Source organism: Aquarana catesbeiana, linkage group LG13 (genome assembly GCF_042186555.1).
Source record: "Aquarana catesbeiana isolate 2022-GZ linkage group LG13, ASM4218655v1, whole genome shotgun sequence".
Classification (NCBI taxonomy): domain Eukaryota; kingdom Metazoa; phylum Chordata; class Amphibia; order Anura; family Ranidae; genus Aquarana; species Aquarana catesbeiana.
This window is the reverse complement of record NC_133336.1, coordinates 118,210,690-118,227,801: the sequence shown is the minus strand read 5'-3', so window position 1 is coordinate 118,227,801 and position 17,112 is coordinate 118,210,690. Positions and strand designations below refer to the sequence as shown.

At 41.4% G+C, this 17,112-nt stretch overlaps 1 protein-coding gene across 5 annotated transcripts in view; it reads left to right on the top strand.

Annotated features, from left to right (window-relative positions):
- STRN3 (striatin 3) overlaps positions 1-17,112 on the top strand; it is a 115,514-nt gene that overhangs the window by 80,492 nt on the left and 17,910 nt on the right. The window contains exons 8-11 of one of the 5 annotated variants that reach the window (XM_073609175.1): positions 644-754; positions 3,733-3,852; positions 4,065-4,198; positions 16,052-16,227. In XM_073609175.1, the coding sequence (XP_073465276.1) occupies positions 644-754; positions 3,733-3,852; positions 4,065-4,198; positions 16,052-16,227 (541 nt within the window). Of the gene's footprint in view, positions 1-643; positions 755-3,732; positions 3,871-4,064; positions 4,199-16,051; positions 16,228-17,112 lie in introns of all 5 variants that reach the window. The other 4 variants (XM_073609174.1, XM_073609177.1, XM_073609176.1 and 1 more) reach the window with 4 other exon arrangements.

The window sequence follows — 17,112 nt, the reverse complement described above, 5'->3', positions numbered from 1 at the left end:
GTACTGGTGAAATCTTTGAACATCCCTAACCCTGGAGTTCTGTTTGAACCCTAGCAGAACTCCAGATGGCAGTTAAAACACAATTGGGTTTCAACCCTTCTCCACCCTTCTCTCCAAAATGAAAAATATTTAGAGCTGGATATTCATTTCAATATGTTAAGTCAAATAATTCTGTATAGTGTAAAGCTTTTAGGCGTATGCTCTAGCAACATTTATCTGCTTTTAGTAACTAGTTGGTTAGCCTTTCATCCATGAAGTGCAGAATAAGTACCGTAAGTCAGCAACTGAAATTTTGCTGTCAAATTTTATGAATACTTTTGGGGCAGTGCTTAATATTAACATCATAAGATTGAGGTTTGGTATCCCCAAATGTATTAGACCTATATCCATGATTTTAAACTTCAAATGTAAACAAACTTTCTTGTCACTGTTTCTAATGGTAATGCTGCACAACATTAAATAATGCTTGGGGCTTTGCAATTCTCATAAATAGTAGCACACATCTATATGCACTCATCTAAGCCCTTCCCGCCTAACCTACTAATAGTTGGAATAAACGTAGTTACCTCCATTGAAACTGAAGTACTAACGTACTGATCATTTGTTACATGTCCTCTCTCTTTTACTAACATGCTGCATGCAGACAAGGATGTCCTGTCCCCAACTGCTGAGGTTTGGGATGTAGACCAGTCTCTGATAAATAAACTGAAGGAGCAGTACACAAAGGAACGCAAGGGAACAAAGGGGGCCAAGCGTAAGTGCAGATTATGACTCCCTGTATGTCATTCAATGATTCATGAAATTGTCTGTCATTGGAGTATAGAACATATATCATTACTCACGGCAAGCATTTTCAGGTGGTATTTTCTGTGGGTTTAACAAATTTTGTTTGGTCTGGGCAACATTTTATGGACATTTTCTGTAAACCACTTTAATAGATATCTATATTTTGATATCTTCCAACACTGTACAAAGTATCACTTTAGAGTAGCATTCTTAAATCCGAAGTGCAGCCAAAAACAGAACAAGGGATGGATGTGTCTCCTGTGCTGATTTCTCTTCTGTTAGTGAAAGTCTTCCCCCATCCTAGCCCCCACCCCTGCCACTGTAATCTTCTGGTATGGCAGGGGTTAATACTACTGGGCTGTCTCATCCTCTCATCAAAGAGAACACTAAAAAAAATTAAGAGGGCGCACCAACCTTGCACATTACCCAAGTAATATTTACTAAATTCACAAACCAGTAGAGCATATAAAAGTCCACAAAAAGCACCCAGGTCACTAGGACTTTGTCTGACACAGCATGCCAGAGAACTTTCCAGATGGCTACAACGCAGATATTCGCCAGCACACAAAGGATCAGCACAAAGTGGCGTCCAAATGGTTTAATTTATTGCACTATCACAACACAAGAAGGTGCAACGTTTCAGAGTCAAGCAGAACACCTTCATCAGGCATGTGACACATGCCTGATGTAGGGCTCCTGCGTGACTCCGAAACATTGCACCTTCTTGTGTTGTGATCGTGCAATAAATTAAACCATTTGGACGCCACTTTGTGCTGATCCTTTGTGTGCTGGCGAATATCTGCGTTGTGACTTGAACCAGTGTCCAGCTGGTGGTTGCTGCAGCACCCAAACATTTAGAGCTTATACCAGGAACGTGTGCGATGGGAATATGGAGTATTACTTTCCAGATGGCTGACTCTTTTCGAGGGGAGATCCCCTCTACCTCAGAGCCTCGAAAGGTCCTCCAGCGTGTCGGACACAGTCCTGGTGACCTGGTTGCTTTTTGTCCATTGTGGACTTTGATATGCTGTTACTGTCCACTTGTTTGTGAATGTTTCCTTCTTTTTGATTTTAATAAATATTACTTGGGTAATGCGCAAGGTTGGTGTGCCCTCCTTCTTCTTCTTCTTCTTTTTTTTTTTTTTTTTTTTTTTTTTTTTTAGTGTTCCCGCTGGGTATCCCCTGACCCTTGGAGGGCAGCAAGGCCTGTGCATGTACTGGGAGCCATAGGAATTCCAGGCTTCTCCCATTGCCATCTCACCACTGTTGAGCACAGGGGATTTTTTTTTTTTTTTTTTGACTCTCAAAGAGAAGCCTGTCTATGCCCACCCTTTCCGTGCAGCTCTGTCAGTCATAAACTTTGTATTACAGCATCTATGAATGGGAGGGGTTAAAGCTATCAATCCTCCTCCTGTTCTCCATTCTTGGATCCTGTTTCATGCATAGAAGCTGTAGTACAGCTCACGTCATCTTTAACAGAAGAGGAATCTGCACAATGAGCACATCCTGCTAGAACCTGCTAGAAAGTTATGCTCCTTGTGCTAATTTTTCTGTTTGTGATTTTGGATGCATTAAGGCTTTAATGTCTACAGTACAATAGTTCTCTGAATCCCTGTAGATTTGTGATACTTCACTAGTACCCTTAATTTGTTATAGAAGTTAAAAAAAACAACTTTGAGTTGTGTTTCTTGTAGTCTGTCCTAAATGTGGACAGTGACTAAGGTTACTCTGATTTCCAGATAGAACACACCTGCAAGTATTTATTAGAACTACCGACCTAAGCTGAGCCTAAGACCTCATGCATACTGGACGTTTAGTTTTGGTGCATGAGACGCCTGCATTTCAGGTGCAGGTACACTATCCAGCCCCATTGCAGACAGCCTGTAAAAGCTTGAGAGACTTTTACAGCTGCTGTGTCTAGACACTGCACCGAGTGGTACATAAAATGTTACTAAACCCAAGACCGTGCATTCACTATATCTGGTCTCCCACGGTAAACAGAACATGGAAATGCAATTATTTTAGTAAATATAAACTGCTAAATACTTTCTCATCAGCAGTATATAGCGCTCTGGTGACTACTATCCGTGTCCAGCAGAACACAGGTTAAAGCTTGTAGGAGGAGTTTTCATTCTCCTCTGACTGTCCTGTGAGGCTACAGGAACCCTGACCCTCTGGATAGTGCTGATTGGCCCTGTGCTAATCACATGCACCCTCCCAAGAACACACACACCAAACTGAGCATGTACAGCTTGCCCCCAAGGCTTTGTTCTATCAGCAGATTATTGGGGACTGTGGGAGAAGGGGAGGATCAGAGAAGACAGGATCAAACAGCCTTTTAAACAATGCAGAGGATTAACCCCCCTAGGTTCCTCAGTGAGTATAACCAGCATGCTTTACTGCATATACAGACTGATTTTACTGCTGTAAGGACAAATGCACAGAATGCAGACTGCTTGCCACAGTAGTTGTCAACCTCTAATAGACTTCCAGACGTTGTTAATTTCACCTAAACCTTTTAACCTAAAATGAGGTAAGGCACTTTCAGCATGCATGAGCCTATTGTGCTTTCTCCATGTTGTCCTAAACAGCATATACAGTATAAAAATATTTGTACTCCTTGAGCTCTTTTCTAGATAGGTGTAGACTGGGCAAATATACGCATGCGCCCTGATTCAGTACGCAGATAATCCCTTTCCTGTCATACTAATTTTTATCATTTTAATTAACAAATATATTATACCTAAAGTAACAGAGTATTGATTTGGTAGCCATATATACATGCTGTATGTTAGATGGACATAGATGTGCCCCTTATGCTCTTGGCTTATTTGGCAATTAAGGGAGGTAAAATGTGGTGAACACCAACTACTGTAATTTCCTAAGCCATTTCAGAGTAGAAGGGGTGAGATCTATTCAATGCGAACCAACACTATTACTTTACAGGGGTAAACCGGACGAAATTGCACGATATGATTGCGGACCTGGGTGATGAGGATCTGTCCCACATCCCACCAGGCATCCTGAGTCCTGCCCGGTCACCAACCAGAATAACAGATCATGAAGGTGGGAGGGCAGAGGAAGGTACGCACCCCTTGGGGAATGTTCCTTATGCTTCATCTTGTTACATGTTCTGATTCCTTCACTGTTGTCTTTTGCAATTTTTCAACCTGAGGTTCTACCAGAATTCCTAATTTTAGGTGTTTTGGTAAGAAATGTATTTTATATATTGGACTGTTTTCTTGGTTTTTCCTAACTGTTTTTGTTTTTTGTTATAGCCGAGCCTATAACTTTTCCATCTGGTAGTGGGAAGTCTTTCATTATGGGATCAGAGGATGTCCTTGAGAGCGTGTTAGGACTTGGAGACCTAGCAGACCTCACTGTCACCAATGAGTCAGACTACAGTTATGATGTAAGGAACCTGATAATATGAATTGTCGTTCTAGCAACATATGAACCTGTCTGCATGGTTCTTTGTGTTTAGTTTGTCAGTTAAAACATAGTGAGCACTTAAAAACTGACAGTTAAAGCACAAAATAATCTGCAGGATACATATTTCGCTGCAGTCTTAAGGTATCAGTGTGCATCTGTTTAATACTCTTATTGTCAGATAATTACAGTATTTAAAAAAAAATTTTAGTTTGCTATTCTTTTGCCATATTTACCAAGCTGCGATCCTTCCATCTAAGACCATATGATACCATCTCAAACCAGTTCCTAACTGACTTTAAAGTGATCTCAAATGCAAGTCCTGTTCTGTTTCTTCCTTCCTACTAGATGATAGATCATTTTTGAGGTATCACCATAGAGTGGTGCTGTGGAGGCCAAAATAATATATGTGCCACATTCCATTAACTGGAGATGCTATTGGAAGGATTGGTTTTGGGCTTTATTGGCACTATGTTACACCAATGTTTAAAGATGAAAATAATTTTATTACAAATTGATTAGAAAAGAACAACCAGAAAGACACCAAGTTAAAAGCTTTGCATAGTAGAAATTGCCTATATGCTATTACAACACACAACCCATTCATCAAGAAATATACTCCTGAATGATAATAGCGATGTTCTTGTTGAAACAACAGTTATTGTTCTATCAGGTCTGGTGTGAGTTGATCAGTGTGCAGTAACTCTGCTCTACATGTTGCGCACATAAATGCTTCTTCAGGAGCTTAGGCTTACATTCTATATAAAATAGAGAAACAACAATACATTTTTAAAACGAAAGCCTTGTGTGCATCAGAAAACATCAATATATATATATATATATATATATATATAGCAAATATTGAAATATCACATGCTGACTGTTTATCAACCTGTTACCTACTTTGTTACCAACTCCTGGTTGATGTGCCTATTGTATGTCTCTAAACTTGATTAGCTTGCTTATTACTCCAATTGCATGCAGGGCTCTTGTCCTGTTATACCCATCCATGGTTATACTGTCTCCTAGATGGTATACACTGTTAGATTTCAATACACCTCTCCCCTTAACTGCAATTTTGTTTCTTCTGCGCTGGGTCCTGCGAATCTTCGCATTATGTGTATTGGTTGGTAAACCGTCAGCCTGTGATATTTCAATATTTGCTATATATTGATTTTTTTTTTTTTTTTTTGACGCACACCAGTCTTTCATTTTAAAAATGTATTGTTTCTCTATTTATGTAGAATGTAAGCCTAAGCTCCTGAAGAAGCATTTATGCACGTAACATGTAGAGCCGAGCTACTGTACACTATGATCAACTCCCACCAATCCTGATAAAACAATAACTGTTTCAGCAAGGACATCTTTCGGGAGTATATTTCTTGGTGTTTGGGTTGTTGTATTAATAGCATATAGGCAATTTCTACTTTGCAAAGTTTTTAACTTGAGGCCCATACACACGATACGAAAATCAGATGGAAAAATTTGTATGACAAGCTGTCTGCCGATTTTCGGATCATTAGTACGGTGCTTTTGACAGCCGATTTTGATTTTTCATCCGACAAAAGCTGGATGTGCAGACTATAAAATTTTTGTCAGATTTGAACTCAATGTCCGATTTTCGTTTTCATTAGAAAAAAAAAATCATAAGAGCAAGACTACGCATGCTAAAAAATGAAAAACGCTCAAAAATATTCAACACATTACGTCACTTCTGACGTACGAAGATTTTCTTATTGTAATTAACCTCTTTACTTTTGACATTAGACTAGCATGCCACAAAAAACGGACGTCCGGTTGTCAAAATCTAAGCGTGTGTACGAGGCTTAAGTGTCTGTCTTTTTCTAATCCATTTGTAATAAAAATATTTTTAGCTTTAAACATTGTGTATCTCAGTGCCTATAAAGTCCAATATCAATAACTACTGTATATACATTATCCAATATCGGTATTTAGAACTAGAAACTTGTGAAATGTAATTCCATATCCTACAGTATGTCTCTAATTTCGAATTCAAACGTTTCTTTCAATCAAAAATGCTTTACAAACTGATATCGAAAGCAAAACACAGATAAGCATGTATATTGACCCTACACAAAAAAATCTGTTCATATTTGAGGAACTGTGATAAAAAAAAACATACATTCCCCTAATTTGTGCCAAATGCAGTCATTGCTCTCAAATGTGGTTTGTTTTGGGAATCGCTGCTTCCTTCGCTTCAAATGCACAGTTGCTATGTGCCACAAGAATTTATTGCCTTTGAGCACAACCGTTGATATAGTAGCACCACCTAGTGGTAAGGAGTGTACCTTTATTATTGCTTGGTAAGGATGCCCAAGGCATCTTGCCAAAGAGCACAATAACACAAGTTCTTTGTTAAGGCTGTTATCTGCAATCTTTTATGCCAGCTCGGTTATGTTTTTACGCTTTTAGAATGCTGACATCCAAACAGAAGTGTATCAGTAGCAGAACAAGACACTACTGTACTGTAGTTGTACAGACAATCAAGCAGTAATACTTCCACATATGAGGAAATAGCCAAGAAAATGGGATAATGTCCATGCTAAAAAGATGATCTAGGACAAAGCACACATAAGATTGGGAGTTACTGTTCTTTCCTACTGAAACGATTTGACATTTCTAAAACCAAGAGCCCCTTTTCAGACTTTTATAAATCAAAAATTAAAGGTAGAGGGTGTGAAGATAAGAGAAACTTTATAACCACTATAAAGGGTAAAAAAGAATGAGGGGTGTGAGAAAAAGGAATTGTGATAGCTTAGAGGGGGGGGGAGTAAAAACAGAGCTTCAGTCTAAAGGGGGGAGTTGTGGTAGGTGGAATGGGTTAAGCAAGGCCTATAGTGATTAAGGAGAGCAAACTCCAGACGATTTTCACTGAGGGGACTTTAGCAGAGTGAGTTTGAAATGCAGATAGAAGATGTAATTTAGGAGAGTTCTTGTTGGAGATGAGAACCATACTCCAGTGTAGAGCAGAAGTCCCACCAAGTTGGTTAAATATTCTTCCAGTGGAAGGAGAACTCAGATTCCATAGAATGAGGATGGTGGCTCTGGCAGCGTTTTTATCAAGTGGATCAATAATGAGTTTTTGTATTTTTTTGGTGAGAGGGATGTTAAATGGAGCAAGAACGACAGAGGAGCATTGTCTTTTCTGACATCTGTAAGTTTGTAGCACAATGCTTAGACAGAAGTCCAAAAAGGGGTAAGAAGGGGGTATTCTTAAAATATATGTAGAAGTGTACCCTTCTACGGTTTGTAGTTCCAGCACTCAGGCAGGATATGGGGATACATTCTGTTCAAAAACTTTAATTTCAGGATTAATGTAGACTACCAGGTTGTACTTGAGAAATTCAGATATATCAGCAGGCGTGAGACTGCACACTGGCCAGTTACCTTCGTAAAACTCTGTGTGGAGGACAAGTGAAGAGAGAAAAGGGAACATTAGACTCAATTCATAAAGCTAACAAACCAGGATAAGGATAAATGAGGTTTAATTTTCAGTTGCATTCATTAAATGAAAATGATTTACATGACTAAAATAAAGAAACTTATCCTTGGGTTGGGGCCTGTTCTCCCTAGCCGCATGCTAAAATAATGCTATTACTATGCGTGCTTGTGCCGGTGGTGTTATTACAGTGCAAGGCACGGTTTACTTTTTTCTTTCTTTTACTTTTTTTTTTTTTTTTCTAAATTTCAATGTTATATTTAATTTGTTCTATGCTCCACTTCAGTGCAGAAACAGCAACTTCAAGTGAGGTCTGGTGCACTGGAGAAAAATTCAGCATGTCTGAATTTTTCTGTAATGCCCTGCAACCCACGTGAAGGCAGCATTGCAGTGTGTAAAGGGTAAATAGAAATACACAGTTCTGTAGCTACTGGCGGTGATCAAGTGCAGGAAAACACCTCTCAGCACATGTAGTGTGAACAGGCCCTTAAGGTGTTGTGAATTGAGCCTAATATGTCTCTGTCCTAATACTTGACTTGCTCTGGTTTTGCATGTTACTGTTTTTTTTTTTTTGTGTGAATTGGTTTAAAATGCAGTATACATCCACTAATGGATGTTGTGCCCAGCCTCTTGCTGCTATATATACAGTGCCTTGAAAAAGTATTCACACCCCTTGAAATTTTCCATATTTTGTCATGTTGCAACCAAAAACTAAAATGTTTTTTATTTGGATTTTATGTGATAGACCAACACAAAGGGGCACATAATTGTGACGTGGAAGGAAAATGATAAATGATTTTCCAAATGTTTATAAAATAAAGATCTGAAAAGTGTGGCATGCATTTGTAATCAGCCCCCTTTAATCTGATACCCCTAACTAAAGTCTAGTGGAACCAAATGCCTTTAGAAGTCACCATTAGTAAATATAGTCCACCTGTGTGTAATTTAATCTCAGTATAAATACAGCTGTTCTGTGAAGCCCTTAGAGGTTTAACCACTTAAAGGGTATGTTCATCTTTTGTACACCACTTTTTTTTTTTTTCTTTTTTTCTAAATTCCAGCTCCCCTATGCACCAATATAGCATTCATGTACTTTTTTTGCTAAAATATCAACGCTTTCCATTAAATCTACAGTCGCTTAATTTTCTTGTATTAATACATGTATCCAGACATTTCCATTAGTAATAACTTCTTCCTGATCAGACTAGAGATCATGAAATGGGAAGGAATTGACTAGTCACTAGCTGACCTTATTAGCACACACCCTGCATCATCTACCCTCCCACTCTCAGGTGCACGATTTTAAATTAAATGCAATCAATCAGTGATCACCCTTCTCACTAAATATACAAACAGTTAGGCTGGGTTCACACTGGTGCGACACGACAGCCGTCCTACTTTGGATCCGACTTTGCCCTGCGACATGAAGCCGGCATGTGTCCGATTTTCAATGAACGGGGATCCGACTTGGATCCCCGCCAATGTGTTTGGTATGAATCTTTAGGGGGAACTCCGCGCCAAATTTTAAATAAAAAACCGGCATGGGTTCCCCCTCCAAGAGCATACCAGGCCCTTGGGTCTGGTATGGACCTTGAGGGGAACCCCCTACGCCGATAAAAACGGCGTGGGGGTCCCCCCAATCCATACCAGACCCTTATCCGAGCACGCAGCCCGGCCGGACAGGAATGGGGGTGGGGACGAGCGAGCGCCCCCCCCTCCTGAACCGTACCAGGCCGCATGCCCTCAACATGGGGGGGGTTGGTGCCTTGGGGGAGGGGGCGCGCTGCGGCCCCCCACCCCAAAGCACCTTGTCCCCATGTTGATTAGGACAAGGGCCTCTTCCCGACAACCCTGGCCGTTGGTTGTCGGGGTCTGCGGGCGGGGGGCTTATCGGAATCCGGGATGCTGGGACTGTGACGTTTTAGGGGGCGTGGTCATCACCCGATGACCACGCCCCCTTATGCCGTCATAGTCCCAGCATGCCCAGGGACTGTGACGGCATAAGGGGGCGGGGTCACCGCCTATATAAGTCAGAGCAGAGCGCACAGAGAGCATTCTAGCCCCAGAGAGCGTCGTGTCAACATCAGGAGAAGAGGGCAGAAGGCAGAAGATTGAAGACCAGGCTCCTCCGCTTTAGCAAAAGAGCGGCAAAAGAGCAGAAGAGAGCGGAGGAGCCCGGCAGAAGATCCGGAGAGCGTGGAGAAGAACCGGAGAGACCCCCGAAGTCGGAAGAAGACCCCCGGAGCTGTCTAATAAAATGCTTTAAAAATCTGTGTAGTGTTTTTTTTTAAATTGACACTTTTTTCCTAGGTGAATGGGTAGGGGTACGCTGTACCCCATACTCATTCACATAGGGTGGGGGGCCGGGATCTGGGGGCTCCCTTATTAAAGGGGGCTCCCGGATTCCGATAAGCCCCCCGCCCGCAGACTCCGACAACCAACGGCCAGGGTTGTCGGGAAGAGGCCCTTGTCCTCATCAACATGGGGACAAGGTGCTTTGGGGTGGGGGGGCCGCAGCGCGCCCCCCTCCCCCAAGGCAACAACCCCCCATGTTGAGGGCATGCGGCCTGGTACGGTTCAGGAGGGGGGGGGGGGCGCTCGCTCGTCCCCACCCCCATTCCTGTCCGGCCGGGCTGCGTGCTCGGATAAGGGTCTGGTATGGATTGGGGGGACCCCCCACGCCGCCTTTTCGGCGTAGGGGGTTCCCCTCAAGTTCCATACCAGACCCAAGGGCCTGGTATGCTCTTGGAGGGGGAACCCATGCCGGATTTTTATCTAAAATTTGGCGCGGAGTTCCCCCTCAAGATGATCTGAGCACAAGTCGCGTGCCGAAGTCGGATCATGCGAGACGGCAATCCGACTTTGATCCGACTTCAATGATAGTCAATAGGCTGAAGTAGGATCAAAGTCGGACCAAAGTAGTACAGGGAGCATTTCTAAAGTCGGAACGACTTGTGTCGGACCAGTTAGGACGGCTCCCATAGGGAAACATTAAATTTCACACGTCATGCGACATGAGCTCCCAATGTCGGAGCGTTTGTCGGACCAGTGTGAACCCAGCCTCATACAAGTACATAGGAGGGAGTGGACAGAAACACTCAGGTGTCAAGTCCATTCACAACTCGCATTCCCACATGCATTTTTTTTTTCTTTAGCATGGGGGGGAATGGCGCTTGAGGATTTTCAGTCATAACACATAGGGCAGCCTATCCACCTAAATGGGCTGCCATACACTCAGCAATCTCAACAAAGAAGCTTCAGAACTTTTTTAGAGCGGAGCTTGGTGTGTTTTTTTACTGCGTTTTTTTTTTTGGTGCAGTGCATTTCTGAAATGCAAGGAAACGCACGGATGTGAATGGAGCCTCATTGTTCTTGTGGCAACACACCAATTTCACTTTCAGGCCCCATTCACATCTAGCATAGTGGGAGTGCACATTTTGTGTCTCGTTTTTTCCGGTGACACGCATAGGGCAGCCTGTTGTGGTTAATGGGACACTGAAAGCGCAACTAGTCATTTTAGGTGTATAAACATGGCCATACACGATACAATCTGATTGTACAATCTCCTTTTAGATTTACCAATTTTATATTATAGGAAACGCCTATCTAATCAATCACTCTGTATCCAATCAGGCAGGCCCTTACACTACATAGTTGATGATAGATCTAAAGGAGACTGTACGATTGGATTGTATAGTTTACTTTACAGAAGCCAGGAGACCCTTCTCCGGTTTTCAATACTACAACTCTATCCACATAGACTGTTATCACATCTCCTATACACGTCAACATGCCAAATGAAAGATCAATGCAAGATTAACCACTTCCTGCCCAGCAGAATGACGGCCAGGTGGTGGTTTCGTTATCCTGACGGGACGTCATGACATCTTTCAGGATAACATGCTGGCGCATGCCCGCGAGAGCGCTGTGTGTCAGTCTGACACACCGCATCTCCGATTGTAGTATGGAGTCTCTGACAGAGGCTTTTTTCCACGATGACAGCACAATTATCATTCAAAGTGTGACAGCGCTGAAAGCTGAAAATTGTCCTGGACAGGAAGTAGGGTAAGTGCCCGGTATTGAAGTGGTTAAAGGCTAAATTCACTTTTTTTTTATTCCCTCTAAATTCCAGCTCCAATATACCATTAATGTACTTCTTTTGCAAAAATATCAAAGCTTTCCATTAATTCTACAGACACTTCACTGTATTCATGAATGTTTGTACAATCAGATTGTATAGTGTAATGGCCATCTTTTATACACCTAAAATTACTAGTTGCGCTTTCAGTGCAATAAATGGCACATCAAAAAAAGTGTACAAAGGTGAACTTACCCTTTATGGCCTGGAGGATTTGCCCCCTTAATGACCAGGCCATTTTTTTTGCGATATGGCACTGCGTCGCTTTAACTGACAATTGCGTGGTCGTGCGACGTTGTACCCAAGCAAACTTTGTCCTTTTTCCCCCACAAATAGAGCTTTCTTTTGGTGGTATTTGATCACCTCTGCGGTTTTTTTTTTTTGTGCTATAAACAAAAAAAGACCGACAATTTAGAAAAAAAAAAACAATATTTTTTACTAGAATATCCAAAACAAAATGTAAAACTAATTTATTCATCGGTTTAGGCCAATCTGTATTCTACATATTTTTGGTAAAAAATTCGCAATAAGCGTATATTGGTTTGCACAACAGTTATAGTGTCTACAAAATAGGGAATAGATTTATGGCATTTTTATTATTTTTTTTTTTTGTTTGTTTACTAGTAATGGCGGTGATCAGTGATTTTTAGCGGGGCTGCGACATTGTGGCAGACAGATCAGACACATTTATAAAAACAAATAAAATGCCACACTATAAAGATTATCAATGTGATATGACACATATAAAATTCATGAATATCTTAGTGCAAACCGTGCATGATATTAAACCTAACATATAATATATAAAATGTCCATTGTGCTGCCAAATTAAAACAGTGTTGCACTATATTGAAGTAACCAATGTGATATGACACACATAAATGAATGCAAAACGTGCATAATATCAAACATTATAAATAATAAAATAAAAAATGTCCATTGTGCTGGCACAGCAAAATTATGTGGTGCTCCAAAGTTGACAAGGTGACATCAAACTTGTGCCACTACCCCCCCATATGTGAATCTGCTCACCTCAGGGCATTTGACCGCACACCCAAGTTTGGTCAAATTGCCTGTGAACCACCCCTGGGTTCTATGTGAATGAAGCTCTTTGGAATCCTGAGATATCCAGAAGTAAGTTCCTCCGTCCATATATAAAAATAGTCTAAATGGTGTTTTATTGTTTAAAAACCTATTTTATTTATAAAACATTAATCGTGTTCGACACAGGGATTAGTCACATGTCTTCCTCAATCCCCCTGAGGAAGACATGTGACTGATCCCTGTGTCGAACACACGTAGGGGAGGGAGCAGGACAGTGCAGTAGGCAGCAGGTTTGAACGCTGCAAACGGACAAGCTAGCATCGTTTTTTTCTTTTATCTGCTATAGAGTGGTGTGCTTCAGTACCTGGAAGATGTGAGTACCCAGATTGATGTTTTATAAAGAAAATGTTTTTAAACAGTAAAACACCATTTAGACTTTATTATGGACAGAGGAACTTACTGCTGGACATCTCAGGATCCCAAAGAGCTTCATTCACATTGAACCCAGGGGTGGTTCACAGGCAATTGTTGACCAAACTTAGGTGTGCAGTCAAATGCCCTGAGGTGAGCAGATTCACACGGGGGAGCACAAGTTTGTTGTCATGATATATGAAAAAACCCAAAACAGAGTCAAAAGCTGCACTCGGATCTAAAAAACTAAATATAGGATAAAAATAGCTGCCAGCACCTTAAAAAGTCCAGTATCTGACTCCTACAAGTATGGTAAACAGAAAAGTGCAGCGCTAAAAATACATATATGTCATAAAGAGAAGTGAAGTCCCACCAAGTGACATAACATCAATCAGTAAATATAAATTAGCAAATCAGTCAGTGGTAAAAAAAGGACATAAATCACAAATGCATGTGAACTAAAAAATGTGATTTGACAAAAAGTCCAAAAAGATATGATAAGTCCACAGATAAATGAAAAACACCCATACAGGAGAGATGTGACAAAAGTGCCAGTAGATGATCCACCAATAAGTGTGTAAGTAGAATCTGCTTACCGGACGGCGATGACTGCTATTATGGCAGTCTCGCCCAGCATAGGGATTATGGTCTCCCAAAACCAAGGGTATAATGCGGGACCAGTAGCTTTAGCAATCGATCTTAACTTGAAATACAAAACGAAACACTTCCATAGCGCAATAACGTATGATAAAAAGATTTTAATAAAATAAAAGAATTGCACTTACAATTTTGCAGAAAATGTGTGGCATAAGAGGTATCAAACAGAGCGGCGGTGTCTCCATGTATCACGAATCACTTCCTGTACTGCAAGCCCATCCGAGAACGTGATGACGTCACCGTCGTAGGCTCCTCCCTACGCGTTTCGTCACGATAGGACGTCGTCTGGGGATTGGCCGGGCCAATACATTTTATATATTCTATGTTATGTTTAATATGATGCATGGTTTGCACTAAGATATTCATGCATTTTATGTGTTTCCATATCACATTGGTAATCTTAATATAGTGTGGCATTTTATTTGTTTTTATATATTTATGCACTTATGAAATTGGGATCAGTGTCAGCAGCTGTATCAATTAAGAAGGTTCTGAGTCATTAGTTGGGTTAGCTCTTAAGCTTATTCAGTTTATCAGATCAGTGCCATAAAAATGCACTGATTACTGTATAAATGACACTGGCAGGTAAGGGGTTAACACTAGGGGACGATCAAGGGGTTAAATTTGTTCCCTGGGAGGTGTTTCTAACTGTTGGGGGAGGGGACTGACTGGCAGTACAGAGAGATCGCTGTTCCTGATCACTAGGAACAGACAATCTCTCTACTTCCCTGTCAGAACACTATTCTGGCTCTCTGTGGAGCCATCGTGGGTGGCCGGCGGACATTGCGGCCGCCGGCCACGCGCTTCAGCTCCCGCACTGTGGGTACCGCTGTAGCTGTTAAAGGGACCGCTGTACAGGTACGGCGATTTTGCAGGAATGGGCTGACCTGCCCATTTATACGGCGGCTAGTCGACAAGTGGTTAAAGAACCTTCGTGAACAAACAGCATCCTGAAGGCCAAGAAACACACCAGACAGGTCAGGGATAACATTGTGGAGAAGTTTTAAAGCAGGGTTAGGTTATAAAAAAATTTCCCAACCCTTGAACATCTCACGGAGCACTGTTCAATCCATCATCCGAAAATGGAAAGAGTATAACACAACTGCAAACCTACAAAGACATGGCCGTCCACCTAAACTGACAGGCCAGGCAAGGAGAGCTTTAATCAGAGGAGCTGCAGAGATCCACAGCTCAGGTGGGGGAATCTGTCCACAGGACAACTATTAGTTGTGCACTCCACAAATCTGGCCATTTATGGAACTTTTTGGCCTAAAAGCAAAACGCTATGTGTGGCGGAAAACTAACAATGCACATCACCCTGAACACACCATCCCCACCATGAAATGTGGTGCCAGCATCATGCTGTGGGGATGCTTTTCTTCAGCAGGGACAGGGAAGCTTGTCAGAGTTGATGGGAGGATGGATGGAGCCAAATACGGGGCAATCTTTAGAAGAAAACCTGTTAGAGTCTGTAAAAGACTTGAGACTGGGGTGGAGGTTCACCTTCCAACAGGACAACGACCTTAAACATACAGCCAGAGCTACAATGGAATGGTTTAGGTCAAAGCATATTCATGTGTTAGAATGGCCCAGTCAAAGTCCAGACCTAAATCCAATTGAGACTTGGTGGGAAAACTTAAATTGCTGTTCACAGATGCTCTCCATCCAATCTGACAGAGCTTCAGCTATTTTGCAAAAATGAATGGGCAAAAAAAATCACTCTCTAGATGTTCAAAGCTGGTAGAGACATCCCCAAAAAGACTTGCAATTGCAGTGAAAGGTGGTTCTACAAAGTATTGACTCAGGGGGGCTGAATACAAATGCACACCACACTTTTCACATATTTATTTGTAAAATATTTTAAAAACCATTTATCATTTTCCTTCCACTTCACAATTATGTGCCACTTTGTGTTGGTCTATCACTTTAAATCCCAATCAAAAAATTTATGTTTTTGGTTGTAACATGACAATATGGGGAAAATTTCAAGGGGTATGAATACTTTTTCAAGGCACTGTATCTCAATTGTGGTTCCTTATCCTTATGAAGTGCTTATCTAACCAATGTTGCAAGACAGCAAGTCGCACTACTACAAACCAGAGCTTTTTCTTCCTCTTGCTTTGTAGATGCCATCTAATAAAGATGCATTCAGGAAGACCTGGAACCCCAAATACACTCTAAGAAGTCATTTTGATGGAGTCAGATCCCTGGCATTTCATCCTGTTGAACCTGTATTGGTGACTGCCTCTGAAGACCACACCCTAAAACTGTGGAATCTGCAGAAAACAGTCCCTGCCAAAAAGTAAGTTTACAGGTAGCATTCCAGGAGAGCATAGGATACAAAATACCTCAAATTATATGTTCTCAATCTTTCTAGCTATGTAACAATAGCAGGAAGTTTATTTGTCTTTGCACAGTGGCTAGAGGGCATAGTGGGGGGGGGGGGGGGGTACCATTTACACACCATTCCCCACAGTTCAACAGTCTTCGCTGAATTGTTCTGAACTTAAAGCAGATTAAACTAAAAAACTCAAAAGTAAACATTATGTTACAGCTTACCAATTCTAGATGTGATGGCTGCATTAGTTTTTTTTTTTTTTTCACTTCTTCTATTTTCACCTGGTGATCCAGCCATTGAGTGTTATTCTCCAAAAGAACAAGCTCCTTTCCAGATGTATCAGTTACAGGGATGAGACAAATCATTTACCACTGACAGGGATGCTTACAGTGGTCAGCATTTATTTATTTAAAACCTTTATCCCCAAAATAACAAAACTGTTGCTTTAACTCAAAGTATTAGCTGGAGTTAGCTTTAATTAGTGTAGTTAAATGTTCCAGTCCATCTAACACCCCCCACCCCCAGACTGACAATGCTGCTGTCCAAAGGTGCCCTTGGTGCTCATTCATCCAGTGTGGGGGCACTCTAATATAGGAGGTGTGTTACTGGTGAGAACAGAGCAAAAAAAGGCTAATGAAAAGCAATGCAGCCACCACATGAAAGAATTGGTAACTTGCAATATATTAAGTTTCAGGCTTAATGCCTCTTTTAAAGTACAAGATGTTCAAAATCCTCCCAGCAGCCCTCAATACAATCAGCAGCTCTTGCAGCACAAAGGCAGAGTCTGTCCAAGTCTACGTGATAACTACACACTCTCCGGCCACTTTTAGGTACACCTGTTCAATTGCT